The 19,196-nt window shown below is 36.8% G+C and overlaps 5 protein-coding genes across 9 annotated transcripts; 3 read left to right on the top strand and 2 right to left on the bottom strand.

Moving 5' to 3' along the window:
• Positions 1-249: 249 nt before the first annotated feature.
• LOC139769634 (BRO1 domain-containing protein BROX) lies at positions 250-3,754 on the bottom strand. The gene is made up of 7 exons (XM_071700889.1): positions 3,195-3,754; positions 2,692-2,922; positions 2,511-2,606; positions 2,250-2,428; positions 1,999-2,174; positions 1,674-1,906; positions 250-1,574 (listed from the first exon to the last, which is right to left on the bottom strand). Exons 1-7 carry the CDS (start codon positions 3,296-3,298, stop codon positions 1,328-1,330), a joined length of 1,266 nt encoding a protein of 421 aa, XP_071556990.1. The 5' UTR covers positions 3,299-3,754; the 3' UTR covers positions 250-1,327.
• A 471-nt stretch (positions 3,755-4,225) lies between these two features.
• Positions 4,226-7,215, top strand: LOC139769638 (lactoylglutathione lyase-like). Of its 3 annotated transcripts, none has more exons than XM_071700898.1 (4): positions 4,226-4,345; positions 6,090-6,385; positions 6,485-6,552; positions 6,691-7,215. In XM_071700898.1, the coding sequence occupies exons 2-4, from the start codon at positions 6,090-6,092 to the stop codon at positions 6,876-6,878; spliced, it is 552 nt and encodes a 183-aa protein (XP_071556999.1). In that variant the 5' UTR covers positions 4,226-4,345; the 3' UTR covers positions 6,879-7,215. The 3 variants fall into 3 exon arrangements, with proteins under 3 accessions (XP_071556999.1, XP_071556998.1, XP_071556997.1); XM_071700897.1 differs by lacking the exon at positions 4,226-4,345 and adding an exon at positions 4,408-4,568; XM_071700896.1 differs by lacking the exon at positions 4,226-4,345 and adding an exon at positions 4,612-4,852.
• A 122-nt stretch (positions 7,216-7,337) lies between these two features.
• Positions 7,338-10,329, top strand: Glo1 (Glyoxalase 1). Of its 3 annotated transcripts, XM_071700887.1 has the most exons (9): positions 7,338-7,608; positions 7,737-7,782; positions 7,945-8,128; positions 8,206-8,595; positions 8,740-9,018; positions 9,149-9,278; positions 9,368-9,656; positions 9,756-9,973; positions 10,143-10,329. In XM_071700887.1, the coding sequence occupies exons 3-9, from the start codon at positions 7,947-7,949 to the stop codon at positions 10,233-10,235; spliced, it is 1,581 nt and encodes a 526-aa protein (XP_071556988.1). In that variant the 5' UTR covers positions 7,338-7,608; positions 7,737-7,782; positions 7,945-7,946; the 3' UTR covers positions 10,236-10,329. The 3 variants fall into 3 exon arrangements, with proteins under 3 accessions (XP_071556988.1, XP_071556989.1, XP_071556987.1); XM_071700888.1 differs by lacking the exon at positions 7,737-7,782; XM_071700886.1 differs by having other exon boundaries at positions 7,338-7,782.
• An 80-nt stretch (positions 10,330-10,409) lies between these two features.
• Xpd (general transcription and DNA repair factor IIH helicase subunit XPD) lies at positions 10,410-14,357 on the bottom strand. Its single transcript, XM_071700885.1, has 13 exons — positions 13,949-14,357; positions 13,769-13,868; positions 13,432-13,686; positions 13,121-13,354; positions 12,904-13,027; positions 12,734-12,830; positions 12,427-12,560; positions 11,813-12,342; positions 11,559-11,734; positions 11,201-11,480; positions 11,010-11,120; positions 10,814-10,912; positions 10,410-10,722 (listed from the first exon to the last, which is right to left on the bottom strand). Exons 1-13 carry the CDS (start codon positions 13,951-13,953, stop codon positions 10,588-10,590), a joined length of 2,280 nt encoding a protein of 759 aa, XP_071556986.1. The 5' UTR covers positions 13,954-14,357; the 3' UTR covers positions 10,410-10,587.
• A 265-nt stretch (positions 14,358-14,622) lies between these two features.
• Fib (rRNA 2'-O-methyltransferase fibrillarin) lies at positions 14,623-17,976 on the top strand. The gene is made up of 5 exons (XM_071700890.1): positions 14,623-14,782; positions 15,391-15,755; positions 15,848-16,042; positions 16,286-16,531; positions 16,833-17,976. The coding sequence occupies exons 1-5, from the start codon at positions 14,770-14,772 to the stop codon at positions 16,998-17,000; spliced, it is 987 nt and encodes a 328-aa protein (XP_071556991.1). The 5' UTR covers positions 14,623-14,769; the 3' UTR covers positions 17,001-17,976.
• Positions 17,977-19,196: the final 1,220 nt, after the last annotated feature.

The following is a 19,196-nucleotide window of genomic DNA, read 5'->3' as shown; positions in this document are numbered from 1 at the left end:
TCCATAAATTCTCCATCCGGCGGCCAATTAAAACTTTCAATAACTCCTCGAGATCCACGGCACTGCTGACATTTTAAATTCGAATCAAGTAGCATAAACGTCAAGTTTTCTGTTTTATTCATCGATGTTAGTATTTATATATTTCATTTTAATGTACATGCAGGTTGTACATTTAGATATTTATATTTTATGTGTAATTATTGTTATATGAAAAATATGTTTGAATGTAAAATACGATCCTTATAGACAGTGATTTAAAACTCTTTATTATCTATGTTATATAGATAAGATATTGCTACATTGATCTCATTGATAATATATATTGCACACAAAAATTATTTTCTTAAATTATTTAACAGCTAACGAAATTTCTTATCGCGTGTATACATAAGTAATTTCCGAAAGCCAATATCAAGTGCGGCGACCTGTAAGTTTTTAATTTCAATAGTTAACGCACTGGTCATGTATACATATATATATATAAAAATGCTTTACTTATCACAAATAATAATTATTAACAGAGATAATTGCTATCATTTACCAATAACTAATGCTTGGCATTAGTTTAACATTTGTTTTTGAGACACTTTGTTTATATATATATAATATCTTTATAATCTGAATTGAACATTCTGGATTTAAACCTATAGCTTATAAAAAATATGTAGAAAAAGATTGCATACGTCTCTTTGTTATAATATATGCATACTGGTAATGTGCATTATATGCACATTGCTTGCGAGAATTTTCTCCCTCGCATTACCGATTAAAAAATTTAGTTTCACTCTAAAGCATTGACTAGGTCGAACAAAGCGATTAAAGTAATGTCTGCGACATTAACAATTCTTTGCCTTGAGCAAGGAATCACTTGTATCTACAATAATAGCCATAGTATTGATTACGTACGATAAAAGCAAATTACATACGAATCGCATCACATATGTTATTTCGCAAACGTAAAAGTCGCCCGCTAAAAGGATTCAGACATGTGTAGAACGAAGCAGATGTACACTGATACGTTAGAATCGGTTAGATTAATCTCTCTATTGCAGTCATTTATCTATCCGTTGCGTGACGCGGTATTTAATACTCATTGTCAGTGAAATGCGTTTTCGTAATAATAGATAATTACTCTGTATTTCTCTTTTTTAATCTAATAGTTAATACTTTACGTTTTACACAACGGGATTTGTACTTGTGTGCACATGACACACGTATGTCTAACTCGAACGCCGTCCACACATGTCTATCGCAATTAAAATTAATATCACCGTGACGAAAAAAAAAAGCATTTACAAACAGCCTATATCGTTGCACGTAGAGAGCCTTATTGTAGCGTACAACCGCTTGCGTTTTTCGGCTCCTTGCTGCTTTGATGAATCGCCTCTTCTTTAACCGGCGGCAAATTGTGCTCCTTTCCCGCTTTCGCCGCCGCTACCCCAGCTAGTACACTGTATGTGCCCAAATTCCAGATAGGATTTGGTGACGGCATTTGGAAGTCGATCGGGCTGACCAAGCCGTAAGTAGCCTTGGTATCTAAGACTGGAATTTCTCCCGGTACTGTATGATGGTATCTAATAATTTAAACTCGGATTAATGCACTGTTTAAACGTCATACATTTTGAAATGATGCGCCACGTTAAAATAATAATAAATTCAAACGAGGTAATTACATCAAACCGTTTTCTCGATTACACTTATCGAGAGTAAGCTTCACTATAGGCGCCAAGCGTCTAAACACGGCGTGTTGATCCGGTTTAACGCGAGGCGCAGGCCCGTTCGTTTTCCCATATTCCTGACAGAGCGCTTTCGCCTTCTTTAAACACAAATCGCTTTCCTGCATCGCTCGTATCGCTTCGCCGCATTTATCCATTGCCAACAAGTTTTCACCGCAATAATTATAAGCCTGGAGAAATTGGAGCGTGAGTAAGCTAACAAAATTCTCGCTCGCACTTGTAACTAATTGTAATATCGATCTTTACAAACTTGTGAGCTTACGTAAGATTGATAAAATGCTGCTTTAAGCTCCAGATATTTTATCCATTGAGCAGATATTTCTGGTTTGAATGGACGAAGAGTATTGGCGGCGTCCAGAAACAACTTACTAGTCTCATTGGCTAAAGCTGTTATCAAGCTAGAATTGTGTTTCAGTTCTACCGCTCTAGCCACTGTCACTATAAAAAAAAATGACGAAGAGGTATGTAAGCACAATTAAACTTGTTGAAATCACATTCTCGTGTGAGTACAACCTTCTTGCGCTTCCGCTGTGCATTGATTAACATATGCATTTAGTACACGAGGGTCTAAGTCACTTCCCAAAGGCGGTGGATTAGCCAACTGTGGCAAAAATTCGGTCTGCACAAAAGTAAATATTCCGGCGGCCTGTCTTAGCATACTGTGCACTTCTTTAGCTTCGTCCATTGTTATGCTATAATTATGATATATATATTATAATTAGTTAATGCATATTGAGGATTATTTTAAAACGTTTTTGTTCAATTCATACTTACTCATCTTTTGCAGCAATCATCGCCGCATGCTTCATAAACCAAAGGCCTACATTGACGCTCATGTTAGCTGCTTCGTAAACAGAGTCAGCGCTAGAGCTTTAACAGAAAATTTTTAATGAAATCTTTCAGAGACTGTCTTAGAATTACTTCTTATATAAAGATTCTTTCTATAATTAATTACAATGTGCCACAGCCAAGCAACGTGTGCGTCCATTTGAACACGAGAACATTTCTGAGCTTGCTGGGATTAGGTCTGCCGACATGCTGCGCTTCTTCCTCGGACGGGTTGATTTCCCATAAAAATCCATACAACAAACTTAGGTAACTGAGAAACGCAGGCTCTATCGAATCGCTGGTATTGTTTGGATTTCTGAGCAGGTCGAGAAGCCTGGCTCTTGACAGCTTTATGTCACTGAAAACACAAATGTCTCTTGACGATATTGGAACTTGTATTTTTTCGAAGAGAAAAGGAGAATTTTAGGTGCAAGAAAGGAATGCGAAACTGACAATCCAATAGCCAGCATAATTAATGTATTACAATGCAAATGTCAGTGGGTTCTAATAATTATATATATTCGCATTGCAGTTATCAGATATCACAGCTTCCGATAACTAATAAAAAAAAATCATCAAGTGGCGACCGTGCAATGCGCAGTATGTGATTTATATCAGAAATCTGTTAACCTGCAAAGCTTCCTGGTGGCGTCCGTAGGATTAGAGACTTTCAACTCGAAATTCTGATTTGCGTACGTCGCTTTCAGCACGTTGCGGTGAAACCAGTGCGCCATTGCGTCGCCCGAATCTCGCGGGAGCTACGTCTGACGATCGACTGTCTCGATCCGGGGTCTTGGATTTGTCACTTATCTGACAGATAAGGTAAAACGGAGCAGCGGCGTCACAATCGCCGTGTTCGGTACTTCAGCGGAAGAGCTACTCCACTTTCCACGGGACGCGTCGCGTCGCGTCACGTGCTTACGCGTAGTAATTGATAATTAGCCTGTAAACGAACTTCTTCTTCTTCTTTGTGATATGGCCTTTGAGCAGTACTGCTCTTAATATGGCCAGGACGAACCAATTGTCGTATGAGCCGTAAGGCGTGTCTTAATTTTCAGTTGCACTGACGCAATGAATTTAATTGGACTCACAATGCAGACAGTAACAGTCGCAATACTTAAAAAAATTTTTTTTCCGGACAAAACACGTCCGAACTGGTCCGTGCCCGTTGCGGCTATTTCCCTGTAAACGAACGAAAGAGAAAGTAATCAATAATTTAAGCGGCTGGAATTGCATATTTGTGTATAGTCATTAATAATATATATTTTGTAATTTACAAGAATATAATCAAATCTGTATTAATAATCTAAAACATATCTGTTATCTGTCTTGTAAATATATATATGCCTCTGTGCCTTTCCCCGCACGCTAAACTAAAATTGAAAATTCTAAGTATTACAATTTCGAGAATTTTAAGGGTTTAAAGATTTTAAGACAGAAATAACGGAAATTGATAAAGTATCAGGAGAACATAATCGGCAAGGAGGTCGCATTAGTTTTAATCACATTTACTCTAATTACGAAAAATTAATGCATCCAAAAGCGATTATTGACATTGCAAGATTTATCTCGATTTATCGACCAGTCGATAAAATTTACTGACAATCGATAGTTTACTGACGCTAGGTAAATGCGCTTTCGTTTTAATCGCACATAACCTAAATTTATTTTTTAATTGCAATTTGTTAAACGCGAAGCTGTCACTTTGAAGCCGTGCTTCGCGATAGAAGACAGAACCGTTTCCTTGATTGTGATCACAGTTACGACGCGTCAATATCTAGGTACGATGCGCATGCTTAGTGTTACATACGCCCAAAATTGGTGTAACTTCATGCGGAAGACATTTTATGACGCCGAGCGTATGCGCATCATGCGCATGCTATATATAGATAGTTGCCGACATTAAGCGTCCGTGTACGAAGCTCTCATCTCGCGTTTGCTCGCGTGACATTTTTTTCTCGTGCGTACGGCGTTACATTTACTCTGGCGTCTTTCGAGGAAGAGGTAAGGGTACTGGAATTGAAATTTTTGTCTGCGTGGCGAAGGACCGTCGACGAACCGTGACGACGCGATAACGCAGCCGTAATCCTGTGCGATCGTGCCTCTCCGCGAGAAACTACTTCGCACTTCGCGCAGCAGGTCTCCGAGGAACGATCGAGAATGCAGTTCTACGCCGTGATCCCGGATGCTGCGCGTGTAGGATGGATCGCCGAGTTGGACACGCGATCGATATGTATCGCTGACAATTGCCTACGATTCTTACAGCCCATTCGAATTGCCATATGGCGGTGAGCGGAATATTGATGCCGGGAATAGGCGCGTCCTTGAATGGCGGTGATGGTTTTATCTGTAAACTCTTCGGCCCGGAAATAATCGCAGTCGATAAATCCTTAAAACGTCGAGTGACAAAAGCAGCCGAGTGTCTGTGTCGCCTACGCGATACAGATATATGCAAAACAATGCGCTGTTAACAATGGAACCTACGTGATATGACGGTGTAATTTTCACTCTTACAAATAAACACGCACGAATAAAAAAGTATAATGTATCTAACTCTGTATAGTTATAGTTTATATAATTCGTTATAATGCCGAAAATTATACTGTCATACTTTTTACACGTACAAAAATACGTAGAACATTTCCCAAACAAAAAGAGATAAACCATCACAAGTGTCAAATTAAATGGTTTAAACTTTGAACTTTATTGTGGGCATAGTGATCATAAAAGTGTTAAAAAGTGGAGAAGTACGCACAATTTTTCTGCTGTAATTCGATATTTTAATGTAACAAGAATTTTGGCGCTGTTTGGAAACAAATACGATGTATGATGTAGCAGAATTGTTTCGCGAATTAATATGAGTTTTATCGGCTTGAAATTTTGCGGATTACTTCTGCCTTATCGTTTCTGGCCTTGCGGTAAGGCCGACTTCCGATTCCTGTATTGATTAGAAATAATAATTACATGACAGCGGGTTACATGTGCAACACCCCCTGTATATGTGGAGGGGTAAAAACCACAGTGGTGTAAGTCAAATTTTTAAAAATATTTTCTCGCGTGCATAGATGCAATTTATATATTGTACAGATTGCATCTATGCACACAAGAAAATATTTTTAAAAATTTGACTTACACCACTGTGGTTTTTTACCCCTCCATATACTAATTAACTAATATACTTATAATTATATATCTTTTGGCTAAGTAATATAAGAAACTAAAATAATAAGATAGGTACTCAAGAAATTATATAAATTAAATTAAAGAGATACCTTCTCTTGTAATGAAAGTAATTTAAATTCTAATTAATTTAATCGTTTATTACTTTGTGTCCAGTAATACCTACAATATTTTATTAGCACGGATAAAATTATTTCTGTTGTTTGTATGTAAAAAGAAATTAGATTAGAAAGGGTATAATAAGTTGTATGGTAAAAAATTTTACTATAAGCAATTCGTCGTTTAAATTAATCAGAGTTTAGCCAAAATTATTCTAGGAGAATAATGATATGTCTTAAATTGCAGATGGGTGAGCCGTTGGGTTTGAGCAACAGCGAAGTTCGTAAGCTTTGCAAAACACCAGATCCCTCAACAAATGGGTTTATAATGCAGCAGACAATGTACCGTATAAAGGACCCAAGAAAATCCTTGCCCTTTTATACCGAAGTCCTCGGAATGACCTTGCTGCAAAAGCTCGACTTTCCAGAAATGCAATTCTCCCTGTATTTCCTTGGATACGAGGACCAGAAGGAAATCCCACTCGATCGTAGAGAAAGTATTGAATGGACATTCCGTAAAAAAGCGACCATAGAGTTAACGCAGTAAGTTTTAAAATATATGATAGTTTTTTTTTATACACCCTGCGAGAAAATACGTGAGAGTTCATGTATTTTTACACAGAAAATAAACGCATATTTTAGCAATTGGGGAACAGAAACAGATCCCGATGTAAAATATTACAATGGAAATGCAGATCCCAAAGGATTTGGTAAGAAATTTGTCAAATGCATTAATTATTCTTAAAATCATTATCTAAATTGTAAATAAAACTAAGATATAAATGGAGACGAAACATTTTTTATAATTTTACAAGTAATGTATTTATCTTCTCTTTCCTGAAATACAGGTCACATTGGAATAGCAGTACCTGACGTCGACAAAGCCTGCCAAAGGTTCGAGATGTATGGTGTGGAATTCGTGAAGAAACCAAATGACGGCAAAATGAAGGGCATAGCTTTTATTAAAGACCCCGATGGTTACTGGATCGAAATCCTGCACGGTGCTAACATTGCCAATTACATGTTAGGTGCTTAATATATATCTTGCGCTGGAGCAATAAGTCCTTAAATTCAGTGTAATTCAATGTATTGGATGTAATGTTCTACTATGTAACAAACAATCAGAGATTATCAAACTTGGTATATATATATATATATATTATATGAACTCAGATTATAGATGTGAGAAACCAGAACCACTATATAAGTTAAACGCGAGTGAAAATGATACGTATTTATGCGCACTATATATCTTCTAGCACACGATTGTACATTTTTTTTTATATTATTACATTACGTTATATGTGTAGAGTATGTAATGTTTACAGAATTCTCGACTAATAAAATCAAAATATTTATTTTCCGTTTCCAAACAGTCGATATTTTTTTTACTGCACGACATATATCTTTATGATAAATTATTTGATTAGGATAATTATCTAATCTGTTGATATTCATCCAAAGAGACAGAAGTTTTTGCGTTATAAAAAGAAGCAAGAGTATTTCTTTTGAAAATTGAATTTTTAATTCAAGTTATACACGCGTTGCAAAGTCATGTATATTTATTACGTTCTTACGTGTGTATATATATTCAGATACATGTATTTGTGTACACATATATGCACGTACCTATATACATGACACATCACACAGGTGCAGGCGGTCTGAGGCGGTGTGTGGTCGTGTGGGTGCCCAACAGGAAATACAGGAATGCCTTCTACAGCGAAGCTCTCGCGGAACACAAAATAGAGAGGCAGCGAGTCACCGTATGTGATTTCGTTTCCTAACGTTTTCGTTGTTTTCCGCGATACTCGCAGACGTTTCTCGCGCACGGCGATATCGCGATCCCCCGCCTCTCCCTCATATTTTCTCAATGTGCATTTCTGACTTTGAGGTTACGCTGTCAGCCGCAATCTGAAGCGATCTGTATCCCCCGATAGGTACGTTTCCTTACATAAAATTCTTGTGCATTAAGTTCCATAAACGTCTTCGCGTGTTGCGATTAGTTTATCAGGCCTGAATTATACTCGTCTGGATTTAAGGACTATATTCCCTCGTGTCTCTTCGACACAGGATGATTTGTCACTCTGTGATCTTTTCAGGTATGGTAGAGGATAGAAAGTATGAGATCCCAAGCCGTATCGAGTGCGACGGTTATCGAGGTACGTTGAAATACGTCGGACCCGTTGGGAACACCAAGGGAGAGTGGTTGGGCGTAGACTGGGACGATTCGACTCGTGGCAAACACAATGGCACGTACGAAGGCGTAGAGTATTTTCAAGCCAGGTAAAAACACATGAGACAGTTGTTTTGCAATAAGCATGGCAGCAGTGATCTGTAACTCTGGGTATAATTTTCAATAGACATTCCACATCAGGCTCCTTTATACGACCGGGCAAAGCCAAGTTTGGGATATCTTGCCCGCAAGCCATCAAAATGCGCTATGGGCTAATCGACGATGAATTAGCGGGCATAGACAGGGACGAGGTGTCGAGCTTAAGGAAAGAAATCAATGCACCGTTTTTGGAATTTGTCGGCTTCTCCAAAGTGAATAAGAAACAGAGCAAGTTTGACAAGCTAAAGATAGTGTGGCTGAGGGAGCAATGTGTATCCAATGCGGGAGAGCCACGGGAATTGGAAGAACTGTGTCCTAATTTGGAGGAATTGGATTTATCTAGAAATTTAATAAATTCGTGGAAAATTGTAGCAGATATATGTTCCCAGCTTCATTTTCTGATGCGTCTTAACGTCAGGTGAGAACAAAACTTCTTCATTTTGACAGTATTTTTTAAACTTTCCCAGAATATTAGGCAATATTAAACAACGTTAGAAATATACCTATCGATAATACACATGAGCTGCAACTATAGGAGAATTCGTCTTTTTTGTTTACACAGTGAGAACCATTTGCCTATAGAAGATGTGGCAGCGTTAAAAGATTCGTTTCCAACAGTTAAGCATTTAACTATAGCTAGAATGAATTACAACTGGTTTGATATTCGGCAATGTATATCCATGTTTCCGTCGATCGAAGAACTTTCAGTCTCTTTTAATATTGTCACAACCATAGAAGACATAACGGCAAATACTAATTTAATGAGAATAATTACATTAATACTCGAAGGAAATCTAATATCAAGTTGGGATGAGATACTTAAACTAGGTTCCCTTCCGTGGTAAGTTGCATTACAGAATATCCAATCATCTTCCTCTTTTTTTCTCTTTATTACCTATTTCCTTTATTTGCTAAAAAAAACATGAAATTTATATTTCATATATAATACTTAAAAAGATCTCTTTTTACAGCTTAGAATATCTTAATTTGAATTCAAATAAAATAGATAGAATTAGATTTCCATCTTCAACATCAACAGATAAGACTGCTTTGTTTCCAATGCTACGTCATCTACATATTTCGGAAAACCACATATCAGAGGTAATAAGTTAGGTTTTCATAGATAGTATTGATGCAGTTAAAATTTTATATCAAAATTTCTAACTAAACCATTTGACATAAAATTTTAGTGGCAATCGATTAGCGAATTGGATAAACTATCAAATCTAGAAGACTTGAAATTCAGAGAAAATCCCATTTTGAAGAACGAAACTGTAGAGACTGCTCGACAATTGATAATCGCAAGGATAGCGAAATTAAAGGTCTTAAATGGTACAGAGATACCTCATAATGAAAGGAGAGGCGCAGAGCACGATTACTTGAAGTTGTCCTTACCAGTGTGGCTAGAAACCGAAAGTAATTCAGAAAAGCGAACGTCATTTATAAATGAACATCCGCGATATCCTATTTTAGTCAGTAGTATGTATGAACTTTACATTTCTTACAGTAAAAAATACTTTAAATGCAAAATAAAACATAGTTTCTTGAAAAATAAAAGAAAATATTTTACACTTTCAGAATATGGAATTGCGGATATTCCTTCGGCTAAACCGAAAGTGGAAATGGTTTCCAATGTGATAACGGTAGAATTTGTATGTCCGGACGATCCACGTCAGTCTAGAGGGATTAAAAGGAAGTTACTTAAAGATATGGAAGTTCAAAAAATGATTGGGCTTGTTCAAAGGCTTTTTAAAACCGGTGGAAAGATTCCGGCTCTTTCGTTTATTCCACGGAATGTAAGTTTAATGTTAGACTATATAAAAAAATGTATACGAGATTCAGAACAACTTTTTACAATCAATTTAATCAGGAATATGTAGTTTAACGACAAAAGGTTCTTCTAAATCACCCCGTATACCTATACTTATTAATCGATGTATAAATGCTATTATTTTAACATTTCAGCTATCGAACGATGAAATCTCGTTGGACAAACCGCTTCAAGAACTTAGTTACTATTCAATACAGGACGGTGATCAAGTTCTTGTGAGGTGGTGATATCGAATAAATTATATCTATAGATATGACTGTATTTTCTACGCTGTTAAAGTCCGCTCTATGATACTTTGTTATTAAAATTTTTTTAATTGCATCGCATGTTCTTAATGAACCTTGCTGAGATTGTGGAACCTGATAACGTAAGGTTAAGTCAATGAGATAAATACTTGCCACTATTGGAAAAAAGTATATCTTATATTTTACATTCCTTATACAATACAGATGCGATCAAAAGTACAAATTATGAAGGCCTTTGTACAAACGCAGCATATGAAATATATTTTCTGTAAATGGCACAAATTACTCTGCCTAAGTAAAACGGACTGCTCGGCCTAGTGCCAACGTCGCGCTATCAATTTTGCTGAGCTTTTTGTTCGATCTTGGCAGTCTCTTCTTTCTCAAGTTGTTCTCTCGTCAATAATGAAAATCCAAGCTGGTCCTCACGCGTAAATGGCTGTGCCATTTGCCGTAACCATCTTTTACTGATCTGAAAAATTGTAAATAAATATTATTATTGGACAAATCGCAGAATCGTAATCACTAATAGCACCTGCTACGAAACGAAAAATTAACGTTACCTGTATAGCTTCTTCGGTTGACAAGTTGCATAAGCTATCAGTCAAATGTTCCTGTATCCATTTCGGTAGTTTGCTTCGTTTATCTATTCTTGAAAATCTCTGCGGTAGCGTAGACATGAAAAAAAGTTTATTAGTACAAAATTCAGAATTATTATTGTGAGGCACATACGACAGGTTGTTCTCCAAAGAGATTTACCTTATCTGCAAACACCATGATACCATAATCCGTTTTCCCTCTGATCGCACGTCCTACGCACTGTGCGGCATGTCTCATGGCGTCGAAAGTTAAGAAATCATTCTCTCGGATCTGAAAAGACATAAGCATATATATCTTGTTCAAGTATACAGAAGCGTTCAATGACGGTTTTAATGTTACACTGGACTTACCTGAAACTGATCTCTGAGATACTCTAAACGCGCCTTCAAGATACGTGACTGTGTATACACGTAAGGTATGCCGAACATCAGCACGGCTCTGCCCAAATGATGATCAAAGTCGACACCTTCGGACACCTTTCCGCGAGCTACCGAGAGTAGAACGGCTCCTCTACCGTTCTCGCAAGCTTTTATGTAATTGATCAGAGCTAGACTGGTTTCCGCCGAATCCTGCGTTTCGATGAATAATAATTTATGTCTCTGAAGTTGATCCACAACTCCTTGATCGTACCTGTAACGTTAAATGCATATATATAAATTATTATAAAATTTCAATGTAATATATTTCATGAAATATGTATGTACGTACCAAGCGGCCACTACGGATTCCATATATAAATATGATGTAAAAAAGCAGACTAAGCCGTCAGGCACTGTCGCAGCGAATTCGACCAACAATTGACCGTAGTTTCTTATAACAGCAACGTCCTCTCGTGTCTCGTATTTCGACGAAATGGCAACTTGATCGCTACCTTTGGCAACGATCTGATATTGGAAAGGCATAAATAGATGAAGTATTGATAAAACACATCTAGACTATTTATCTTTTCTTTTTTAACTTACCATAGGTAAAAGACACGGTCTAGCCAATGTCATTGTAAACGATGACATTATGACTGGATGAAAGTTTAAAATTTTGGGATACATATCCAACGGGGATAATGTTCCAGAAGTGATTATCACGGTTTGAAATCTATCGAATATGGGCTTGATAGCGATAGAAGAATCTAGACAGCTAAAATGTAAAATCGGATTCAATACTGTCGGGGTTTTGTCATCGAATGGTTCCACTATAATCGTGAAGCCATGCGTGTATGTCGAGACCAATGTCGCAAGATGCGTCACAAGGATTATCGGAGAAAAATCCGTTAAATCTGTTATCTCCATAGCGCGTAAGAGGGATGCTAATCTTTGCGCACAAAATCGCAATGGTTTCCGCTCGATAGCAACTTTCGCTTGGATATCTCTTAAAAACGCCGCAGGTGACTCTTGCATGACGTGTTGAACGCGTAAGCGAGTTTTCAAGTATTCGACGAATCGTTTCAGGAAGCTGACGAAATGTTCGGCGTTTCTTATGTTACCCGGTACAACTTCTGCAAAGAGAAATTTTAATGAAGGAAATATGTTCAGTTATCTTATATGTGAAAGATATTTTAAAATGTGGCAACTTTTTTAACCTTCGAGTATTTCATTTGGTAAAATAGGGTTGGCTAAGATGACGTCAGTTTCTCTCTGGAATTGAGCATCCTTCAGTCCCTCAACCAATCTGTCGTACTCTTCCCTCAATTTATTTACATCGTCTTCTCTCATCCTAAATCAAAATACAATTGATAAGAATCTTTTTATAACAAATTCTAATACATCATATATATGGAGATCATATATAAGATGCTTTAAGAAAGGACTTTTTTCCAGAAAGCTAACGTTTGACTCAGGTTGCGGTGTCATTGAAGGAGATATGACATAAAATTTTGACATACTTACTCAGCCACAGTTTTTTCTAAAAGTTGTATGTTAGTCGAACTTCTCTCCATCATTTTCCTATTTATCTTAACGCTCATGGAATCGATGCAGACATTATCTAAAATTTACAAACTTTAATTTTCTTGCACTGCAAGTTATTTCAGCGCCGAACATAACGTTAATTCTTATACCAATGTTATGAGCTTCATCAAAGATAACTACTGAGCTCTTGCTTAACTCCTTGGATACGGTCTCGGCGATCTTTGGATCCAATAAATAATGATAACTGTACACTACAATCTGTGCATGTAAGATCTGGAAGTGTTAAACATTGATCGTCAACTTTATCTGCTTATTATTTAAATTATTCATAAGCCCGATTAAAAGCCGATTTACGAAGTTTCTTACTGTAAATCTCGCGAGGAAGTACGGGCACCAGCTTCTATCTTTCCCGTATTCTTTCAAATCGTCGATCGAATAAATACCAGGAGGGATAATTTGTTCCTTGCCCTCCATATCAAACCCTTCATAAAAATTACAAATTGGAGTAGATTCGTCGTAATTATGTCTCTCTCGCACGTATGACGCGGTGAGAGAGTGACAACGGCCATCCACAATTTTACCTTCTCGCTCTCGACTGACCTATATACAAAAATGCGATTAACTACAATTGCAGCGAATTTGTTTTACGAGTATACAAATGGTGTAGTTTAAATTACCTCGGGATGAATGCACATATTCTTACGCGAACTAAGAACTAGACCGACAATTTTTGGCTTGCTTTCCGTTTCTTTCTCATAATAGTCCATAAGCTTCTTCAGCTCCTCTATAACTTTTTCTATCTCTGGCATTGTCCGGGAACAATAAATCAATTTTGTTACATCCAACGGATGCTCCAGCATGTATGCCACGATAAGTGACAACAAAGTTATCGTTTTGCCAGTGCCTGAAGGCATCTCCAGCAGGCAGTGTCCCTGAAGCACATAATTTAGCCATTTAGTTTCTTAATATTCAAGACGACGATATCAATGAAATGCAAGAGGAAATAGACGATACCTTGGCATCCAGGCCACGCTTGAGCTCGAGCATGTACGCATACTGCTCGGGATAAATATAATCATACGGGAAATATACAATCAATCCGTCAACGCTTATCCTGTTTGCAGAAAAGTAAATTCATAAATAAATACCTAAGCAAAAGCAAAACATCTCACTTGACGGAATGCTCGTACTTACTTCATATTGTCGTTTGCGCTGTCACATGCGCATGTACAACATTTATATATATTTACAGATCGTGTACACTTCAATGTCCAATATTTATTAAGAAATATATTTAGAAATAGGCTCTAATGTGCCTCAAACTAGGTTACGTATGTCCATCGCGCTGTTTTTGAGCCGGCAATCGAAATAAACGCAAGAGGAGAAGAATACGCGTTCACACAAACAGAAGCTCATCGGAAAGAACGTTTTATGTCCCTTTAATTTTCATATATTCTTTCGTGTGAACACGCGACACATCCAACATTACCGCGTAATTATAGAATAATGAAATGAGAGGAAAGCTGTTTTCTCTTCATTTATCCCATTCATCTCGCTTCCCCCATCAATGCACTTGGCTATTTCATTTGTCGTAAAACACATCTAGTCTCTCGATTGGCTGCAAAGTAAGAAGAATTTCTGGAAGCTCAAGATTTGTCTTTTACAAGCGAATATTTTTACGCTTCTCTCTTCTCTCTCTATATAATGTTTAATTTTATTTATATCTTTGTTATTCCTATTCCTTCTATTATAATAATTCTAATATTTATTTTTTCTGTGAAGGACAGATTTTCTGTTGGGCCGGTTCTTGCCGGAGTCGGATGTGATGTATATACCCTTCAATCATCTTCTTTCTCCGTGGTTGCGTCACTGCGCATGCCCGGGATCTTCGGCGCCGCTCTGCGCGCTCCGCATTTCCTTCTCCGACAATTTCGATGTTCGATACACGTGCTCTCGGTTAATGTCGAAAGTAATTTTGTAGGGAGGAGCGGCCGACCGTTTGCACGTAGCTCGTTATGGGTAAACCAGGTAATGTGGATGCATGCAGATAGCATTTCGACTTTTTGTTTCATCGCGATCATCGCCGCCGCCGCCCGCGTGTCGGTCTTTTCCTAACGACGAGGCTAACCTCGACGGGGAGAAGGACGCGTTTTGATATCCTAGTGCGCGGCTGGAATCCGATATCGCGGCTTGATCCTTCGCCACTTCGATTCCTAGTTGCTTTCGGCAGCGTTCGCGATGACCGTAGACGTATGTTTATGTCAGGTGACAAACACTTGGCTCATTGGCCGCGTGGCACTAACTCGCTAACCCTAACGACCCGACAATTGTAAATGTAAAATAAAATAAAATATACATTAAAATACACTCATCGAAATACATATAAATAAAATTTTATCCTGTGAAATCTGAAGCGAATAACTTACATTTCTTTCTTATCAGAAATAATTTATTATATATATTTTTATATTACTAACACTAATAATATATTATATAATAAATAAATATTATTTATAAGAATAATATTATTAATATTATTAATAATCTCTTGTATGTAGTACATAAAAATAGGTGTGTTAAAAATTATAAGTACATTGCTATATTCCTTTCTCACTAATGTTCTTTTCACGTTACAGCATTTTCACCAGGTGGAGGTAGAGGAGGAGGAGGAGGAGGTGGTGGCCGTGGTTTTGGAGGCGGTCGCGGCGGTGTCCGTGGAGGTAGACCAAGTTTCGGTGAAAGTCGGGGAGGCGGCAGAGGTGGAGGAAGAGGCAGTGGTTTTTCTCCACGTGGGGGAGGCCGAGGCCGAGGAGGTGGAAGGGGAGGCGGGAGGGGCGGAGGAGGAGGAGGCGGCGGTGGTTTTAAAGGTGGAAAGAACGTGATAATAGAACCTCATCGCCACGAAGGAGTATTCATAGCTAGAGGGAGGGAAGACTCGTTAGTGACTTTGAGCTTGGTACCTGGGGTAGCGGTATATGGAGAGAAAAGAATCACCGTTGAGGTAAACACAGCTTGGACGTTACAATACAGAAATAACGTTTTTTTTTTATTTTTTACATCTGTTTGAATTAAAATGATGCATGCATTGTGCAGTCTGACAAAGCTGGCGAGCAATCGGCAGCAGGCGAGAAGATCGAATATAGAGTGTGGAATCCATTCCGGTCTAAATTAGCCGCCGCCATCCTCGGAGGCGTCGATAAAATTTTCATGGCCCCTGGAAGCAAGGTGTTATACCTGGGGGCAGCATCGGGTACCACTGTGTCTCATGTCGCTGATATAGTTGGCCCAGTAAGTACTTATTGGAAATCTATTTGGGAATGTAATTTGTGCACACATTAGAGCCAAGTTAGCTTGCAACTGCGAATTTGGTGTCGAAGTGATGCTAGAAAAATCATATGCACGTTTTTCTCGAGTGAGTAAGATTTGACTTTACTCTTAAAAGAACGTGCATACAGAGTCTATGCTGATATAAGGACGTACCTAAATGATATAGAATTGACAATAAATATCCTAATATTTTCATGTATACAGGAAGGAACTGTCTTTGCCGTGGAGTTCTCCCATCGAACGGGGAGAGATTTGATTGATGTTGCTAAGAGGAGAAGCAACATCATACCTATAGTCGAAGACGCGAGACACCCTCACAAGTACAGAATGCTTGTAGGAATGGTAGACACGATATTCTCGGACGTCGCACAGCCAGATCAGGCTAGAATTGTCTCGTTAAACGCGCAGAACTTCCTCAAGAGCGGCGGACACTTTGTCATCTCTATTAAGGTAACATATTTGCAATTACACTACAATTGCAAAGTGTAATATTTAAGCTTGGATATTATAAAGCACAATCTAATAATCGAATAATGATTTTAAAGCAGTAAATTTAATTACTCTTGACTTTAAGGACAATGGCAAATAAAAAACTTAAGCAGTAAAACGTTAGCAGTAAGAAAATCAACAATTTGGATTTGCAACCGCTTATGTTATGCCTTAAATTCTTGATTGACTGATTTGCTTACTGCTTAAATTTTTTTTGTGTACCATGGCCTTAAATTATATTCATATTTACCATTTGTTTCAGGCAAGTTGTATAGACTCAATCGCTAAGCCTGAAGCGGTGTTCGCGGCAGAAGTGAAAAAATTGATGGACGACAATTTGAAACCATTGGAACAAATCACGCTCGAACCGTACGAGAGAGATCACGCCGTTGTGGTCGGCGTCTATAGGCCACCACCGAAGGCTTTCTAAAATTATGTATATAGATACGTGTATAAGATACCTTATTGAAAATAATGAAATAATGAAGATAAACTATTGTAATGTTTGCCCTTTAGGCTTCCTGTTTATACTGTTTTTAACAAAATTGAGATAACGTTCAAAACTTCACCTTTCAAGATAAAAACATTGCGGAACATATTATTGTATGTATGAGAACAATTTTATAAAGCGATAAAATATATAAATATAAACACTATTAAACACATATAACAAGTACTATAACACATATTGTACTTGGATTTCAGCCGCTTGTGAAGTAAAAAATACATAATTCGAAAACAAATTGATAGACTATTATTTGATTTATATTTTTATACAAATGGAATATAAGAATAAAAGAAATAGATAATAATGTTAATAATGTAATATCAATGTGATAATAAAGGAGATCGATAATAACACGTTTATTTATATATTTGATCTTACGTAAAATTATTCTCGTACATATAAATGTACAATGTTCTCGTTTTATAATAAAAAATAATTGGAAAATCTTGGATATTATTTACAGTAAAAGCGGTATAGACAGGAAAAGACATTACATTTTGTTAGCAGCATTAATTCAATCTCTCTCTGTTCGATGCGCGATGGGAGAATTCAACTGCGAACATGATTCCTTTCTATATACATATAAATGTTAAGATATTCATTATTTTCAATAAAGAATATTTACCTAATTATACACAGTGAATTAATTGAAAAATTGTCAAATTTAACTTATAGAACTTTGACTAGGGATAACGTCAATTCTCTTCCAAACTATTAGATTTTTGCCTATTTTATAAGAGAATTTCATTGCAATCTATTAAAATATAAAGCTAAAATCACTGAAAGTGCGGTAAATATTATAAATAATAATTTCTTTATGACCTTAAGACTAGACTAGACTTATATTTTATACAATATCGATATGTATTACAATGAAATAGATAAGATGATATTATAATCATGATTTTTATAATTTTTTTTTACGTAACATGAGTATTCGCGCCACACAATTTAGTATCTGTTTTATTGCGCCATCTCCAAACTTTCGATTACTCTTAAGTTTTTGATCTAAATATATGTATGTATGAATATACCGCAGATGTTCACACACACACACACACACACACAAACCTTAGAACGAGAATGTGTGAACTTTTGAATCGACGTCTTCTTCGTTGTGTACCCATTTTACTACGTGCTATTTTTTTCAAAAAACAGGTTTGAATTCAAAGAATAGTTCTAATCTTTCTGATATCTTCGATGTAGGAAATTGAGTTATCGCAAAGTTATAATTGTGGTCGAACTGTTCAGAAAAAGATTGCTTAATTCTGCGGAACAAGGTGGTATGATGTAAAATACACAGTAATTTTGTGACACAAAAATTCAAAAAATAATTGGTGACAAGAGTAATTTTTATTGTAAATTTAATAAAATTTTATAAATAAATGATAAATAATGATATAATATAAATCGAATTCAACTATAAATCTAAAACACTTTATATTAATTATTAATTTTTTGTACACATAAAAATATGCTTTGCGAGCTATCTATTCGATATGCACGGATTCTTCTGCGGAATCGTAATGAATTTCTGGTTCCAAATGATCTGTTTAAATTGATTTTCTACGACCTAAAATAATATAATGCAAAATTTTAAATAATGTTTTATTTTTAGACTGAGTGAGCGTAGTAGGTAAGGTCTCTTAATTGGTTCTTACCTTTTATTATAATATATAAAGTTTTACCGGTGAAATCACGCGATCGTATTTTTTCTTAGCACTAGTTTTTTTTTGTAGGGATGATTACTCTTTTCTTGAGATGACAATTTTTGGCAACGGACTTGTTTTCCTTCTTGGCTTAATCTTTAATGAATCCAAAGCGAAATCTTCGCGCTAATGTGTTTATTTTGTAGCGAAGGCTCTTCACAGTCAGTTATCAGCAGAGAGAAAGATTAGAGTGGTCGTGCCCGCGTTTTGGCTGTACCCGAATCCTGTCGGTATGTGCACGTTTTTGTGGTTCTCTTCCGTGCTATGTCCACGATTTTTTTTATTCTCTTTGGAAATAAAACCAAAAAATCATTAATCTAACGGAAGAGAACAAAAAAATCGTGAACATAATATGAAAGAGAACCACAAAAACGTGCGCATACCGACAGGATTCGGGTACAGCCAAAAC

Source organism: Temnothorax nylanderi, unplaced genomic scaffold (genome assembly GCF_030848795.1).
Source record: "Temnothorax nylanderi isolate EJ_2023f unplaced genomic scaffold, tnyl_v1.0 TNYL_tig0023_pilon, whole genome shotgun sequence".
In the NCBI taxonomy this organism is placed as follows: Eukaryota; Metazoa; Arthropoda; class Insecta; order Hymenoptera; family Formicidae; genus Temnothorax; species Temnothorax nylanderi.
Note: the sequence above shows the minus strand (reverse complement) of the source record. Positions and strands in the feature narration are given on the sequence as shown.